Source organism: Heptranchias perlo, chromosome 18, assembly GCF_035084215.1.
Source record: "Heptranchias perlo isolate sHepPer1 chromosome 18, sHepPer1.hap1, whole genome shotgun sequence".
In the NCBI taxonomy this organism is placed as follows: Eukaryota; Metazoa; Chordata; class Chondrichthyes; order Hexanchiformes; family Hexanchidae; genus Heptranchias; species Heptranchias perlo.
The window spans coordinates 28,588,762-28,605,866 of record NC_090342.1 but is presented as its reverse complement, the minus strand read 5'-3'; the positions used below and the strand labels follow the sequence as shown (position 1 = coordinate 28,605,866).

At 41.5% G+C, this 17,105-nt stretch overlaps 1 protein-coding gene across 2 annotated transcripts in view; it reads right to left on the bottom strand.

Moving 5' to 3' along the window:
• ergic2 (ERGIC and golgi 2) overlaps nt 1-14,762 on the bottom strand; it is a 68,681-nt gene extending 53,919 nt beyond the window's left edge. For both annotated transcript variants that reach the window (XM_067999587.1, XM_067999588.1), the window contains exons 1-4: nt 14,473-14,762; nt 3,515-3,669; nt 3,301-3,409; nt 2,354-2,400 (exon numbers count right to left, since the gene is read on the bottom strand). In XM_067999587.1, the coding sequence (XP_067855688.1) occupies nt 2,354-2,400; nt 3,301-3,409; nt 3,515-3,620 (262 nt within the window). In that variant the 5' untranslated portion in view covers nt 3,621-3,669; nt 14,473-14,762. The remainder of the gene's footprint in view (nt 1-2,353; nt 2,401-3,300; nt 3,410-3,514; nt 3,670-14,472) is intronic.
• Between the last annotated feature and the right edge of the window lie 2,343 nt (nt 14,763-17,105).

The window sequence follows — 17,105 nt, the reverse complement described above, 5'->3', positions numbered from 1 at the left end:
TGGAAGTAGGCGGTCTTGGTGATGGAGTGGATATGTGGTCAGAAGCTCATCTCAGAGTCAAATAGGACTCCAAGGTTGCAAACGGACTAGCTCGGCCTCAGACAATGGCCAGGGAGAGGGATGAAGTGGATGGCTAGGAAATGGAGTTTCAGATCGAGAATGTGACCTACAGCTTTACTGATATGAAAGCATGTGTGAAAAAGATTGTCTCCATGCTTTGCATGATGCCTCCCTCAGTGTGCACCAGGTTAAAAGTAGCAGTATGCATGCTATGCACCAATAAGAATAGATTCTCAAAATTTGCACAGGCTAAATATACTCCTGATACCTAGAAGATATTGTGCAAGAAATTTCCAAGCCCAAAGTAACCGAGAGACTGCATTCACTCCCTTGGAAACCTCCATCCTGGCATTTTGAAAATGAGGGTGGTCTTCAGTGCCAAAAATGGTCAACCCTCTTTTGCTGCACTCCCTGCAGGACCTCCAAAGCATCAACATCAAAAAGGGGGAGATTTCCCTGCACATTTATTTATTTCACCAACAATTTTTGTGGGTACAAAAATTGTTCATTGTTCTGTATTTATAGCATAATTGTGCTGTTAATTTCATTCCACGATTAGAAATTGCTTCCTGATTCTTCTGACCTGAAATATTTTTACCATTGGATTAGTTAAGAATTTGCTGCTCAGGGTGTAACCATTCAAAACATTCAAAAGTTTTAATAATGAAGCTTTTTGGGGACATATATTGCAGACACACTGTGCACTCTGATTTTGCAGTGAACTAGGAATGGTTCCTTTGAATCTAACAGTGCTTTCTTGTTGCATTTTCTACCAATTATGTTTGTTTCTAGTAAATCTAAAACTGTTGATATAAATAAAAGCACATAACTGTCAACATTTGTAAACTTCTTCCCTTCCCCTCCATGAAGACAGAAACGTTATCAGAGAGCTCAATATTAACTATAATCTTTTAGTAAACAGTTTGTAAGCGTTTAGTGACTCAAATAACCAATGCATTTAAGGTGGTGAATGTAAACGAGAAAATTAAATGTGAAGAACTTGTGCTTTTAAACATTCATAAAACTCCGTTTTTTTTTAAAATGAAGAAATAAAATGTCATCTTTTGAGAATGTTTAAATTCTAAAAAGAATCCTTGGCAGAGCTCTGACCATTCAACATTTCATTAAAGTAGACATGCACCATTGCATTAGGAGGTTCTCATGGACTATATTCACTCTTCTAAATATATGGTAATCAGATGATATGCTCTGCAAGGATCCTGCTAACTAATCTCAGGTGAAACCATTCGTCCCAACAAAAGATCAGTTTATTGTGAATGTCATTCAAAGATACTTTATTTGTAATTTATTTTATACTTGGGCAGTTTATTTTATAATTGACACTCCCAGGTCCATATCAACATCACACTTTAACCACTTCCTGGGGGGACGTAGACTGTCTGGACCTTCAATTTTTATTCTCTTTGGAAAAACAGCCAAGTTTCTCCCCACAGCAGTGCAGCAGGGAGCAGATATCAGCACTCTCAACATGGCACAATCTAGTATTTCACTGCTCTAAGGCACAACAAGTTTGAGTTGCAATCCACTATATCACTGCCCATACAAATTTTTGTAAAATAAAACAAGCCAACCACATACTGACGTTAAATTGATATGAATTCTTTTAATCTGTTCAACAGTTATATCTCCAATCTATGAAATCAGTGCAATATCCCAGTTACATATCATTTTTATCATCAGTGCACAATGGTCTTTTTTACTGCACAGATATGAAACAGTTACAATACTAGACATCTATAATAACACACCTGAAGCTGGATCTTGTAGTACTGGAATTGGAATTACACCTTCCAATTCTTTTTAAAAATTAAAAAAGATAAGGCACTAAATTTCTAATGAGAAAAAACTTATTATTTGAAATTGCATTGACACTTGAGACCATTGAGCAGGTTTCTGTGAACATGCATGGAGGTATGCTTTTCCCCATTCAATGGCGTGAGAGTAGACAGTCTATTCAACTTGTCTGACTGCTAAAGATGTATCCTGCACTTCTTGCTGCAGGTTTTTGTTTCTGTTAATTCAGTACTTCACAGAGCATTACTCGAATTTTACTGGAGTACGCCATTTATACAAGTACAGACCCATACACACAAGACGAGTGGATTGTAGTGGTGAATGCTTCCATGTCACACTTTAAAAAAAAAATCAAAATACAACTGTGGTGTAACTGTCCTATAAGCTATTTTGCATTCACACAATAGTTATTTAAGGTAATTAGGAGTACATAAATGATTACCATTATTAGTAGATAAAATATTGACAAAGTACTTACAGTGGCATTTCATTGAAACTGTAATATCTAAATTGATTCGCAGTTTGCTGCAAGGTAAAAGAAACATTTAGAATTATTACTCTAATAAAATCATTGTCATTTTGAATGCAAAATCAAAAAAGCTTTGAGTAGCTGCCACCTTAAAGAACCACATTATCTGAGCAATGCCATGGAAGGTTTACTAGTATATATTATTAATAATTTTGTCTGTAAGTGTATCAATATATGATTGCCAATTATCTCCAGAAATGCTGATTAATATGACATGGTTAAGTTATATCAATTGGTCATACAGTCAACATAGACCATATTCCAAAACGAAAAACTGAAACCTGCACTATAAACAGCAACTTCTCATTCAGTCTCTCAGCCCACCCCAGAAACTTATTAAAAAAAAGAGGATGATTCCACCAGTCAGCTCCGTCCCCATCCTCCATGATCCCAGCCACCATCTGCCCTGCCCCCCTCCTCACCTCGGGCTTGGTCTGGGTCTCACCCAACCCCTCCTGGCCCCATCTTCTCTTTACCATCCAACCCCCCACCTCCGCTCTGTCTTGTTTTGAGCCCATCCTTGGACTTGCTGCTTGTGTGTTTTAGGTCCAGCAGAATGTTCCACATATTGCAGCTTCCTGCTGCTCCACAGCAGGAGTGGAAGCTTTAAGTACATCCACTGAGTCACCTTTAGAGGGAACTGACAGATGTGTTGATTTTCCAAATGCCAATCTCATCACTTCTAGAAAAAAATAAAACCCAAAAGCAGCAATATTAGTGTTTTTCAAATTAGCTAATTTGCTGATCAATTCCTATCCTGAGTGGTCACTTAAAACTTACACTCCCCAACACTGAAACGGCAAAAGGCACCAATTCCAGATGTATATCCTGTGGAGCCCACAGTTCTTGTGGGAAGAAGACACGTAGAAAGCTCTCAAAAATAATCAAATAATCACCTGGCAAAATCTTTGTCTACTTCATAATCATACTTCATCCATGTGTCCCGATACACAAAGAATTCCATAATAGACAATAGAGCTATGGTGGTAAAGGCAATTACAGAAACTGTAAAGAAGAAATAATTGTTTCAGTAAAATACATGTTAAAAAATATAATACTATTCTAAATTAAGAATAAAGTACACTGGTTGGGAAGCAAAATTTACAATACCTGTTCCACCACTTGTTGAAGTTTCAATGTAACTTTCGGGAACCTTTGGGAAAGCATCAAACTCCTTCACTAAATTCAGTGCCTTCTTCTTATTTAATCGCCTCATCTTCAAATATACATTCAGAGGCCTTCACTTTCAGCTTCATAAATTGAATCTGCAAACATATTAAATTCCATTAATACAATGCTGGAAATAAAGGAATATTGCTGAAAGTGTTATATAAAGTTGCATAATAATAATAATAATAATAAATAATGTTATACAAAACTGCTTAATAGAATAAGAAGTGAGCTTCTGTTTTAAAGTCTATGTATACAGAAAATGAGCGATGTTTTATTTATGTATCAAGTAGAATAGTGAAGTGCTTTCATTTCATTGTTTTATACTGTATACCATTCATTTACCTGTTTTTAACTACTAAAGTCAAAAGATACAGGTTACTGCCATAACAAAATGGGTGAAAATGTTTATGTTTTAAATAATAAGGCTTAAATGCACAGATATGATAAAAAATGTTATGCACTGCAGTAAACTAAACCCTAACAGTGACCATGAATATGCCATAATGTACAATGGCAATGATACTTAGGTCAGCAGTGCACAATTTACCTTCAATTACAATTAATATTTGCATAATACAGCATAGCTACAATTTTTTTTAAAAAACTGCAAATACTAGAGATCTAAAAAAAAATTGCTGGAAATACGTAACAGGTCTGTCAGCATCTGTAAAGACAGGTTTTGACACTCTGGGTGTGCATCCTTCAGAGTTCTGATGACATAACTCATTATAGTAAGAACAAAAAAAACCAAATCTATTAACAAGTGTAACAAATACTGCACACATTTCCTACCTGGCACATCACACTGTCAGAGAATCTCAGTTACGTTGGGGAGGAATTTTACCTATGAAAAATTAAATCAATTGATTCTAAATAAAATCCTTGGTTACTCATACTTCTCTCCACAGCATTCTAAATTCCTGCAAAATGTCATCTCTGCAAAGCCTATCCCTGAGGCTTAATTCACAGATACTTTAAGACCTTTCTCACCCAAAGTCTTTCACTTCTCTGCCACCTGACTTCTTCCCGCCATTCACACAAGTTTTTGCAGGGAATTCTCATCACTATATTTGTTATTAAGTTGATGTACAAGTATTTGATATTTCCCTCAGTTTATGCATTCTCACTCGATAGTGGACCTAGACTTTGCTGTTTCTTTCCCTGTGGCCATTCCTGGCTCTTTGCTCCATTCTGCTGCCTGGACCTGTCCTCCACTGCTGCAGGACTTATGATCTCCATTCCCCCTGCTTCTCCAGCTTTCTACAATTTTCCCATTCCACTGCTTGTCCTATCCAGTTCAAAGGTGAAGTGAAAAAAGAAATGAGAGGCAAAGAGAGTGTATGGGAATAGACTGGCGGCCAACAAAAAAGTGAATCCAAAAGTCTTCTATAGGCATGTAAACAGTAAACTGGTAGTAAGAGGAGGGGTGGAGCCGATTAGGGACCAAAAAGGAGATCTACTCATGAAGGCAGAAGGCACGGCCGAGATACTAAATGAGTACTTTGCATCTGTCTTTACCAAGGAAGATGCTGCCAGAGTCTTAGTAAAGGAAGATGTAGTTGAGATACTGGATGGGCTAAAAATTGATAGAAAAGGTACAGGAAAGGCTAGCTGTACTTAAAGTAGATAAGTCATCTGGTCCAGATGGGATGCACTTTAAGTTGCTGAGGGAAGTGCGGGTGGAAATTGCGGAGGTATTGGCCATAATCTTCCAAACATCCTTAGATTTGGGGGGTGGGGGGAGGTGCCAGGGAACCAGAGAATTGCCAATGTTACACCCTTGTTCAAAAAAGGGTGCAAGAATAAACCCAGCAACTACAGGCCAGTCAGTTTAACATCGGTGGTGGGGAAACTTATAGAAACGATAATCCGGGACAGAAATAGCAGTCACTTGGACAAGTGTGGATTGATTAGGGAAAGCCAGCGTGGATTTGTTAAAGGCAAATCATGTTTAACTAACCTGATAAGAGTTTTTTGATGAGGTAACCAACAGGGTAGGTGAGGGCAGTGCAGGTGATATGGTGTATGTGGACTTTCAAAAGGCGTTTGATAAAGTGCCACATAATAGGCTTGTCATCAAGTTTGAAGGCCATGGAATAAAAGGGACAGTAGCAGCATGGATACGGAATTGGCTGAGTGACAGGAAATAAACGGTTGTTTTTCGGACTGAAGGGAGGTGTACAGTGGTGTTCCTCAGGGGTCGGTACGAGGGCCTCTGCTTTTATTGATATATATTAATGACTTGGACTTGGGTGTACAGGTCACAATTTTCAAATTTGCAGATGGCACAAAACTTGGCGGTGTAGTGAACAGTGAGGAGAATAGTGATAGACTTCAAGAGGATATAGACAGGCTGGTGGCATGGGCAGACACGTGGCAGATGAAATTTAACTTGGAAAAATGCGAGGTGACACATTTCAGTAGGAAGAATGAGGAGAGAAAATATAAAGTAAAGGGCACAATTCTAAAAAGGGCACAGGAAGAGAGGTCTGGGGGTTTATGTACACAAATCGTTGAAGGTGGCAGGTTGAGAAAGCAGTTAAAAAACTATACAGAATCCTGGGCTTTATAAATAGAGGCATAGAGTACAAAAGCAAGGAAGTCACGATGAACCTTTATAAAACACTGGTTCGGCCACAACTGGAGTATTGTGTCCAGTTACGGGCACCGCACTTTAGGAAAGATGTGAAGACCTTAGAGGGCGTGCAGAAGAGATTTACTAGAATGATTCCAAGGATGAGGGAATTTAGTTACGTGGATATACTGGAGAAGCTGGGGTTGTAACAGAGAAGGTTGAGAGGAGATTTGATAGAGGTATTCAAAATCGTGAAGTGCCTAGACAGAGTAGATAGAGAGAAACTGTTCCCATTGGCAGAAGTGTCATGAACCAGAAGATGTAGATTTAAGGCGATTGGCAAAAGGTGATATGAGGAAAAACATTTTTTTTTTAAAAACACAGCGAGTGGTTAGGATCTGGAATGCACTGCCAGAGGGGGTGGTGGAGACAGATTCAATCATGGCCTTTAAAAGGGAACTGGGGATAAGGACTTGAAAGAAAAACATCTGCAGGGCTATGGAGATAGTGCAGGAGAGTGGGACCAGCTGGATTGCTCTTGCATATAGCCTGCACAGACTCGATGGGCCAAATGGCCTCCTTCTGATCCTTATGATCTCCTCACTTCTGTCCTGAAGTTCCAGATTCCACTACTCCATTCCCGTAGCTGCCCCTGGCCCTCAACTCCATTTCAACTTCAGTACGTCTCCTTTACTGCTGGGTTCCATCTTGATGCCCTGAACTTTGTTGCTCCAAGCTATCTACTGCAATCCACTCCTAATGCTGCCCTCAACTCCTGCATTCCATCCTGAAATCCCACCTCACTTTCAGATCCTGTCCTGAAATATATGCCCAGACATTCCTGATTGTCCCCTTGCAGAGTGCTCACTGCCTCTCCAGTGCACCATTCTTCTCCCCACTCCCCTGCCAAGTGCTCCCTTTTCTCTGCACCCTGATTCTGTCATTCATCAGATTTCCCAACTGCTCCCATAATACTCATTGTCTCACCTCTCCATGACTATTCATCAGTTTCCCTCTCAATATGCTCAACGTCTCCCCTGGTGGACGGAGGACCCGGTGCGGGGCAGTGGGGGAGAGTGATTCACAATGGGAGGAGATCCACCATGGGGGGGGGGGGGGGGCGGGGAAGAGATGGGATTTATATGTAGTTTTGTTGTGTGCTTGAAATGAAAGAGAAATCTAACACTAAGTAGCAGCTTTGAACGGAAGGCGGTGGAATCTGGCAATGTCTATCTTCCTCACTGACGTGGAGAGCCTGATCCTACGGTTTGAAAAACCAGATTAGACACATTCCACATGTTAATAATGCTAGAGAGACCTATCACAACATAGGTATTCAGTTCTCAGAGAATTCATGTTAATTTTTGAAGAAAAAAAGCCTGAGGGTGAAGATAAATTCAGATTTGTTAACACTACATGTTCCCCCCACCGTATATGTTCCTTTGCTGCTTTAGAATTATTCATGAAATCTACATAATAAACTTTTGGGCCTGTAGGTTCACGTTTCAGTGCTTCAGTAGTTTTAATTGGTATCTCTAGTATGATTTCTGATATGAGAAACCGCTGAACCTATCAAGTTACATCCAGTCTACAGAACAGAAACAGGCCTTGGCCCAACTGGTCTATGCCGGCGTTTATGCTCCACACGAGCCTCCTCCCGCCCCACTTCATCTAACCCTATTGGCACTTATTTTTTTTATTCGTTCATGGGATGTGAACGTCGCCAGCAAGGCCAGCATTTATTGCCCATCCCTAATTGCCCTTGAGAAGGTGGTGGTGAGCCACCTTCTTGAACCACTGCAGTCCATGTGGTGAAGGTTCTCCCACAGTGCTATTAGGTAGGGAATTCCAGGATTTTGACCCAGCGACGATAAAGGAATGACGACGTATTTCCAAGTCGGGATGGTGTGTGACTTGGAGGGGAACGTGCAGGTGGTGGCGTTCCCATGTGCCTGCTGCCCTTGTCCTTCTAGGTGGTAGAGATCGCAGGTCTGGGAGGTGCTGTCAAAGAAGCCTTGGCGAGTTGCTGCAGTGCATCCTGTAGATGGTACACACTGCAGCCACGGTGAGCCGGTGGTGAAGGGAGTAAATGTTTAGGGTGGTGGATGGGGTGCCAATCAAGCGGGCTGCTTTGTTCTGGATGGTGCGAGCTTCGAGTGTTGTTGGAGCTGCATTCATCCAGGCAAGTGGAGAGTATTCCATCACACTCCTGACTTGTGCCTAGCACCACCCTAGCATACCCTTCTATTCCTTTCTCCCTCGTTTGCTTATCTATTTGCCAGTAAAGCAAAATTACATTCATCCAACATTTAATGCAACTACCCTCTTCATAGTATCATAGTAGGTACAGTGCAGGAGGAGGCCATTCGGCCCATCAGGCCTGTGCCAGCTCTTTGAAAGAGCTATCCAATTAGTCCCATTCTCCTGCCCTTTCCCCACAGCCCTGTAAACTTTTTCCCTTCAAGTATTTATCCAATTCCCTTTTGAAAGTTGCTACTGAATCTACTTCCACCACCCTTTCAGGCAGTGCATTCCAGATCATTACAACTCGCTGCGTAAAAAATGTTTCCTCATGTCGCCTCTAGCTCTTTTGCCGATCACCTTAAATCTGTGTTCTCTGGCTACTGAACCTTCTGCCACTGGAAACAGTTTCTCCTTATTTACTCTATCAAGACCCTTGATGATTTTGAACACCTCTATCAAATCTCCCCTTAACCTTCTCCGTTCTAAGAAGAATAACCCCAGCATCTCCAGTCTCTCCACATAACTGAAGTCCCTCATCCCTGACACCATTCTAGTAAATCTCTTCTGCACCCTTCCTAAGGCCTTGACATCTTTCATAAAGTGTGGTGCACACAATACTCCAGCTGAGGCCTAACCAGTGTTTTGTAAAGGTTTAAAATAACTTCCCCCAATAAAATACTTTCAGTATGATTGGTATACAACAAGTCTGTCACTTTTTATAGTGCTACTGCCTGCTGCTGAATGGAGACTCTATGACCCATTTAAAAGTGTTTGCCTAAATCCACAATGGATTACCCTGCAACTACATTACACTACACTACACAAAGACTGAGATGTCAGTGACATTCTGGCCCATCAGTTGTGCTTTATTTTATTAATGCATGCTTCTGTATTCCTCAAAGCTTAGAGGTGGCAATTTTATTTGTTTTTAAAACTGCCTTCAATGCTTTGCATTTTAAATTAATAAAGGTTCATTTTTCAAAGACAATTGATTTTGACATCTCATTCAAAAACTACATTAAAAAAAAATCAAATATTAGTATCAAACATTTTTAAACAACCCTTCAGCTCCTAGGAGAAAATATTTATTTTACGATCATGACAGTTCCTTATTCCTCACCATCAAGTTATCACCTACCGCTGGCTTCTCTCCCAATCCCCTTTCTCTCCAATGGAACTCACTTCACTGCTGGGGCTGGTTCCGCACCTGCCACTCCGTCATGGAGCTCAAATCCTATTCCAAGCCTCCTATTCTCTCAAGTTTTTACTTCTTCCCAGGCTCCCTACCACAAGCCTTGAGCTTCCCTGCTGCTCACTCCCCAAGTCTCCCACTCTCTCATGGGCTTCAGCCCGTATGTATATGCTTATTCCCTCATTCCCACATCTATTGCGCTCTCCCACTCACTCCTTGGCATGTGTCTATAAAGAAAATTTGTCCAACCTCATCATCAGCTTGCAAGCAATAGCTTAGGAGATGTGCTAAAATATAAATAATAGCAGATTTCCAGTGATGTTGATCACAGCAAGTCAGATAATACACTGTTTTACAAGGACAAGTATTATACAACATACTATACTGCTAAAGTGGAGCAGCATTCCTTTAAGGCCACAAATTTTAGTTGTTGTTAAGTAAACACAGGCTCAAAGGTCACACAATTTGGCCTTGCTTTGTCAGAGAACTATGGAGATTGGAATGTGCTCGTCAGTTTCTTTCTTTTGTACTTTGGAAGTGTTGTCATGTAGAGAAATGCGGCAGCTAATTTGCACACAGCAAGGTCTCGCAAGCGGCAATGAGATAAATGACCCAATAATCTGTAATTGGTGGTGTTGGTTGAAGGATAAATGTTGGCCCAGACACTGGGAGAAGACCCCTGCTCTTTTCGAATAGTGTCATGGGATCTTTTATGTCCACCTGAGGGGGCAGACAGGGCCTCGGAGTAACATCTCATCCAAAAGACACAGAAGGAAAATAGATTTTAAAACAAAATTTACCTATAACTTGCTCACTCCGAGATGCTAATACCTCCTCTCCAAGTCCTCCCACACCCTGAAACCTACTCCAAATGCTCCCATATCCTAGTACCACCCAGATCTTCCCATGTACCATAAGCTCTCTCCCCACTATTCCCAGACCCAGTGATATCATAATATACCCAGTTCCTGGCACTACCTCCCTTACTCCCAAATCCTAAGACCCTCTCCTGCCACTTGCCCCACACCCAGTGTCTCGCCAATATCTCACAACTGCCCAATGCTCCCAAACTCCACAACCATCCTCACCAGTGCTCAAAAGCCCTACAACCTCCATCCCAATATCACCCAAACATTTCCTTGCTGCAGAACTAGCCTCCCCGTAAGTTCCAGAAAGTGCAACACCCTCTCACTTGTCTCAACTTCCTCAGGCCTCCACTGTATCTTCTGACCATAAGCAGTGTTATGGGAGATCCACTAAAATCATTTCTATATCTGATCCTAAGAACTGTTTGGCATCACCATTTGTGATATTATGCATCTGTTGCACAACAGCTCCAGCAGAATTTTTTCTTTGACGATGTTGACTATCCCATATAAATCTGAAGACAAATGTTTTTGTATGAAATTAGCTGGAGATTATTTTCAAAATTCCAACCGTAAACATAACTTACACTTTGAGTCTGAAAATTAATTCAAGAACCCAAATATAAACTGAATCTAGAATCAAAATATAATCTAAATTGTGTCAGGTTAGCTCAGTGGCAACAGTTTTAGCTCAAGCTCTACTACAGGATCTGAACACATAATCAAGCTAACACTACAGTGCATTACTTAGGGAGTACTAAATTGACATAAGTGTTATCTTTCGGATCAAACATTAAACTGTCAGCATTGTCCCTCCTTGACCTCTCTGCAGCTTTTGACATTGCAAACCACACCATCCCCCTCCAATGCCTTCCTCCATTACCGTGCTCAGTGGGATTGCTCTCACTGGGTTCCACTCTTGCTTATTCAATCATAGCCAGAGTATCTCTAGGAATAGCTGTTCCGTTACCTCTGGATTTCCCCAAGGATCTATTCTTGGTCCCTCCCCTTTCCCATCTACATGCTGCCACGAGGCAAAATCATCCACAGACATAGTGTCAGCTGCCAAATGTACGCTGATGACGCCCAGCTCTATGTCTCCACCGCCTCTCTTGACCCCTGAATGAACCACAGTTTCCTCCTGTTTATCATTGGGAAAATTAAAGAGAGGGTGGAGGATGGGAGGCCAGTCGGGAGAGCATTGGAATAATCGAGTTTGGAGGTGACAAAGTGGCGGGGACCGAAGACAATGTCATTTGTGACTTTGGTTGAGGGCCAGTTCGATGCTGTGAGAGGGACAGGGACAGGTACCTGATTGAAAAGAGATTCAAATATGGAGTTGTATGAAAGATAAACACGGATATGGAGGTGACAGAATGTTCAAGAACTTTGGAGAGGAAAGGGAGGTCAAAGATGGGGCAGTGGCTGGCAAGGACAGATGGGTCAAGGGTGGGGTTTTTTGAGGAGAGGGTGATGATCATAGTGTCATAGTAGGTACAGCACAGGCCCATCATGCCTGTGCCAGCTCTTTGAAAGTGCTATCCAATTAGTCCCATTCCCCTGCTCTTTCCCAATAGCCCTGTAAATTTTATCCCTTCAACTATTTATCCAATTCTCTTTTGAAAATTACTACTGAATCTACTTCCACCACCCTTTCAGGCAGTGTATTCCAGATCATTACAACTCACTGCGTAAAAAAAATGTTTCCTCATGTCGCCTCTGACCTTTTTGCTGATCACCTTAAATCTGTGTCCTCTGGTTATTTAACCTTCTGCCACTGGAAACAGTTTCTCCTTATTTACTCTGTCAAGACCCTTGATGATTTTGAACACCTCTATCAAATCTCCCCTTAACCTTCTCCATTCTAAGGAGAACAACCCCAGCTTCCCCAGTCTCTCCACATAACTGAAGTCCCTCATCCCTGACACCATTCTAGTAAATCTCTTCGGCACCCTTCCTAAGGCCTTGACATCTTTCATCAAGTGTGGTGCCCAAAATTGAACATAATACTCCAGCTGAGGCCTAATCAGTGTGTTGTAAAGGTTTAACATAACTTCCTTGCTTTTGTACTCTATGCCTCTATTAATAAAGCCCAGGATCCTATCTGCTTTTTTTTTTTTAAAAAAGCCTTCTCAACTTGTCCTGCCACCTTCACAGATTTGTGTATGTGCACCCCCAGTTCTCTCTGTCCCTGCACCCCCTTTAAAATTGTACCATTTAGTTTATATTGCCTCTCCTCATTCTTCCGGCCAAAATCACACATCTCAGCCTTAAATTTCATCTGCCCCGAGTCCTCCCATTTCACCAGTCTGTCTACGTCCTCCTGAAGTCTATTACTATCCTCCACATTGTTTACTACATTTCCAAGTTTCATGTCATCTGCAAACTTTGAAATTATGCCCTCTATACTCAAGTCCAAGTCATTATTAGCACCACTGCTCTTTGCTATATATTCGTGACCCCTGGAGAACACCATTGTATACTTCCGTCCAGTCTGAAAAACAACCATTCCACCACTGCTCTCTGCCTTTTGTCCCTTAGCCAATTCTGAATCCACGCTGCCATTGTCCCTTTAATCCCATGGGCTTTAATTTTCCTAACAAGTCTATTATGTGGTACTTCATCAAATGCCTTTTGAAAGTTCACATACACAACACCAACCACACTAACCTCATCAACCCTCTCCGTTACTTCATCAAAGAACTCAATCAAGTTAGTCAAACACAATTTTCCTTTAACAAATCCATGCTGACGGTTGCAAAGGTGCCTAATTGAAAGATGAGGTGCTGTTCCTCGAGCTTCATCGGAACGGTGCAAGAGGCCAAGGACAGAGGGGTCAGAGCGGGGACCTGAAACTTTAACTTTCTCTTTCTCCACAAATGCGGCCTGACTTGCTGAGTATTTCCAGTATTTTCTGTTTTTGTTACTTTATCTCTTTAAATGACTACCACTTCATTTCCCCACCTGCTACCTTAAACAAATACATTATTACTGTTAGAATATGTTGCATATAGTCAGACATGCATAGAACAAAACCACATGTATTATTGTCATATACAGTATAAAACAGTTAAAATTTGCTAACACTTTCCATTCATACTGCAATTTGGATACATCAAAACAAATAGGTGCTTAAATATTCTTTTTTGGTGCCAAATCATTTTACACTTTGAACTTTCTGGTCTGCATGGCTCTGTACCACACAATGCAGTGCATTTACCTATTAATTCATAAAGGGAGCAAAAAGCAAATATTTCCACAGTCTGTAGATTCAGTGAAAGATGAGAAAGGGAATAAGCTTCAAACAGAAAACTTTGGGACATGACTAACATCACTATATTACCTTCTATTGAGAGCTGCCTGCAAATTTAATACACCAAAAGGTTATCTTGGCGCATTTTATTGAAGTTGCACAGACACGCGGAAGTACCAGCTATAAGAGTGTGAAACAAGTCGCAAATCCCTCCTCCCAACTGTAATGCCCCAGATAAATTCGCAACAGTGAATATGAGGGGAATATTAGGAGTGAGAGTTATCATTGAAGTAAAGCGAGACATCGCAAACCCACTTTAACATTCTAAAATGTTTGACACTTAATGGTTTTGGGTACTACTTTGAACAGACCGAGCAAAAAGAGCCTGATGACACCATGACCTAAACATTGGATAAGTGCCCTTCCCCTTTTGTAGAGAGGAAACCACAACATTTTAAAGGAAATCTAAGAATTAAAGGGGAAAATGACTGCGCAGCACCAGTAGTTTCAGCAAACATACGAAATGAGCGCCCAAACTGCATGAGCAAGAGCCCACATGAAAACCTCAGCACTGTCAATACCACCAGGGAAATATTAGAAAGGAGATTTATAAAATGATTAAAAATAGCAACGTCAATTGCAAGTACTCTTAAAACATATGGATTGCAGTGTATTCCCCTGACCCCACCCCCACCCAAAAACCTCCCTGCTTGGAGATAACCTTAAAACAGATTAGATTTTTAAAAACCAGAACGAGTGACTCACTCCGAATGATCGACACTTGGCGGGTCCTGGGCAGAGTGAGTGTCCGTGCGAGTGCCGGGTGCCCGGGCGCCGGACCAGGCGTTATAGAACGGGGGGCGGTTGGTGCTTTAGGTTCATATGGCGCGATATAAACCCCGCAGTAACTGTGGAGAGAAGCAGTCAGTGGTACCCGCATCGGTCGGTCCGTACCCACAGCTGGCTTCCCTCACTCTCTTTCTAATTGACTAAGGGCAGAGCCTATCAATAGACGCCATGTGTGGCATTTCGGTATCTAAACCTCTGAGTGTTGTGACCTCTGACCTTCCAGCTCCAACCCCCCCCCCCCATCCTTATTTGTTTCTTCTTCCGGAAACGCAACTTCCGGCTCGAAGCACTCTTGTTTCCATGGAGGTTGTGGAATTTTGCCTATCCGAGTAAGACATTCGTATAAAGTTAGTCAGAGTCTGTCTCTATGTTGTGTTTAATGTTAGTTTTCCATGTGTGGAAAGTAGACTGGGAATTGCATTGTTTCAGTACACGTAGTTGGCAAATTTCTGCACTGAATTTCACTGAGATTGTTGTTGGGCAGAGGGTTTGAGGGATAAAGAAGAAAGTAAGGAACACCAACGACAACTTGCATTTATATGGGGCCTTTAACATAGTCACGTCCCAAGGTGCTTCATAGGAGCAATTATCAAACAATGTGTGCAGGACTCCTTTCTTGCCCAGTATGTAAAAAGCCCAAAAAGTCCATCATAACGTCAGAAGTGGGGATGTTCGCTAGTGAGTGCACAGTGCTCAGTTCCGTTCGCAACCCCTCAGATAATGAAGCAGTCTGTGTCCGTGTACAGCAAGACCTGGACAATGTCCAAGCTTGGGCCGATAAGTGGCAAATAACATTCGTGCCAGGCAATGACAATCTCCTACAAGAGAGAGTCTAACACTGCCCCATGACATTACCATCGCCGAGTCTCCCACCATCAGCGTCCTGGGGGTCACCATTGACCAGAAACTTAACTGGACCAGCCACATAATTACTGTGGCTACAAGAGCAGGTCAGAGGCTCAATATTCTGCGGAGAGTGACTCACCTCATGACTCCTCAAAGCCTTTCCACCATCTACAAAGCACAAGTCAAGAATGTGATGGAATGCTGTCCACTTGCTTGGATGAGAGGCATCTCCAACAACACTCAAGAAGCTCAACACCATCCAGGACAAAGCAGCCCACTTGATTAGCACCCCATTCACCACCTTAAAACATTCACTCCCTCCACCACCGGCGCACTGTGGCTGCAGTGTGTACCGACTACAAGATGCATTGCAGCAACTCGCCAAGGCTTCTTCGACAGCACCTCCCACAACCTCTACCACCTAGAAGGACAAGGGCAGCAGGCGCATGGGAACAACACCGCCTGCACATTCCCCTCCAAGTCACACATCATCCTGACTTGGAAATATATCGCTGGTCCTTCATCGTCGCTGGGTCAAAATCCTGGAACTCCCTACCTAACAGCATTGTGGGAGTACCTTCACCACACGGACTGCAGCGGTTCAAGAAGGCAGCTCACCACCACCTTCTCAAGGGCAATTAGGGATGGGCAATAAATGCTGGCCTTGCCAGCGACACCCATATCCCATGAATGAATAACAAAAAAAGAGAGCTAGTAATGGGAAATGAACCTTAACAGATAAGAGAAGTAAACGTAGGTGAATATCTAGGCAATAGTGATCACAACATGATAACGTTTAAGATAAATATTGAGAATGACATAAGTAAGACAAAAAGCAAAGTAATAAATTGGAAAGCTGATTTTCTGAGGTTGAGAATGGAACAAGGGAAAATAAACTGGAAAAGTTTACTAATAAAGAAATAGAGCAGCAGCGGGAAATATTTAAAACGGTGATCAATAGAGTCCAGGAGAAATATATCCCACTAAAAAGCAAGAACAAACTAGCCAGTAATGATACATCATGGATGAATAAAGAGATAAGGGCAAAATTGAAACTAAAGAAAAAGGCATACACTTAGTATATAGACAACAAAGGATGACAAATGGGAAAATGAAAAGGTTAGGAAAGAAGTCAAAAAAATATTTAGGGAGGCAAAGAGAAACTACAAAATTAAATTATCAAGGAATATAAAAAGAAATAGTGAAGTATTCTACAGAGACATAAATAACAAAAGAAAAATCAGGATAGGGATAGGGCCACTAAGGGATACACACGATAAACTCACAAGTAATGGCAGAAATATTAAATAATTACTTTGCATCAGTATTTACCAGGTAGAATAACATGGTGGGCATGTCATTAGAAGAAGAGATCAAAAAGGATATAAAGACATTTAAGATAGGGGCGGGGAAGATAAACTAATCAAACTTAGAGAGGATAAATCCCCAGGTCTGGATGGATTGCATCCGCGCATATGAAAAGAAGTTAGGGAAGAGATAGCAGAGGCACTATCACAAAAATATAAAAATTCATTAGAGAATGGAATAGTGCCAGAGGTTGGCAGACAGTTAATGTGATTCCTATATTTAAAAAAGGAGATAGAACCAGTTTAGGGAACTACAGACCAATTAGCTTAATGTGGGTGGTAGGAAAGATAATGGAATCCTTACGCAAAGATGTAAAAGAAAAACATCTAGAACTG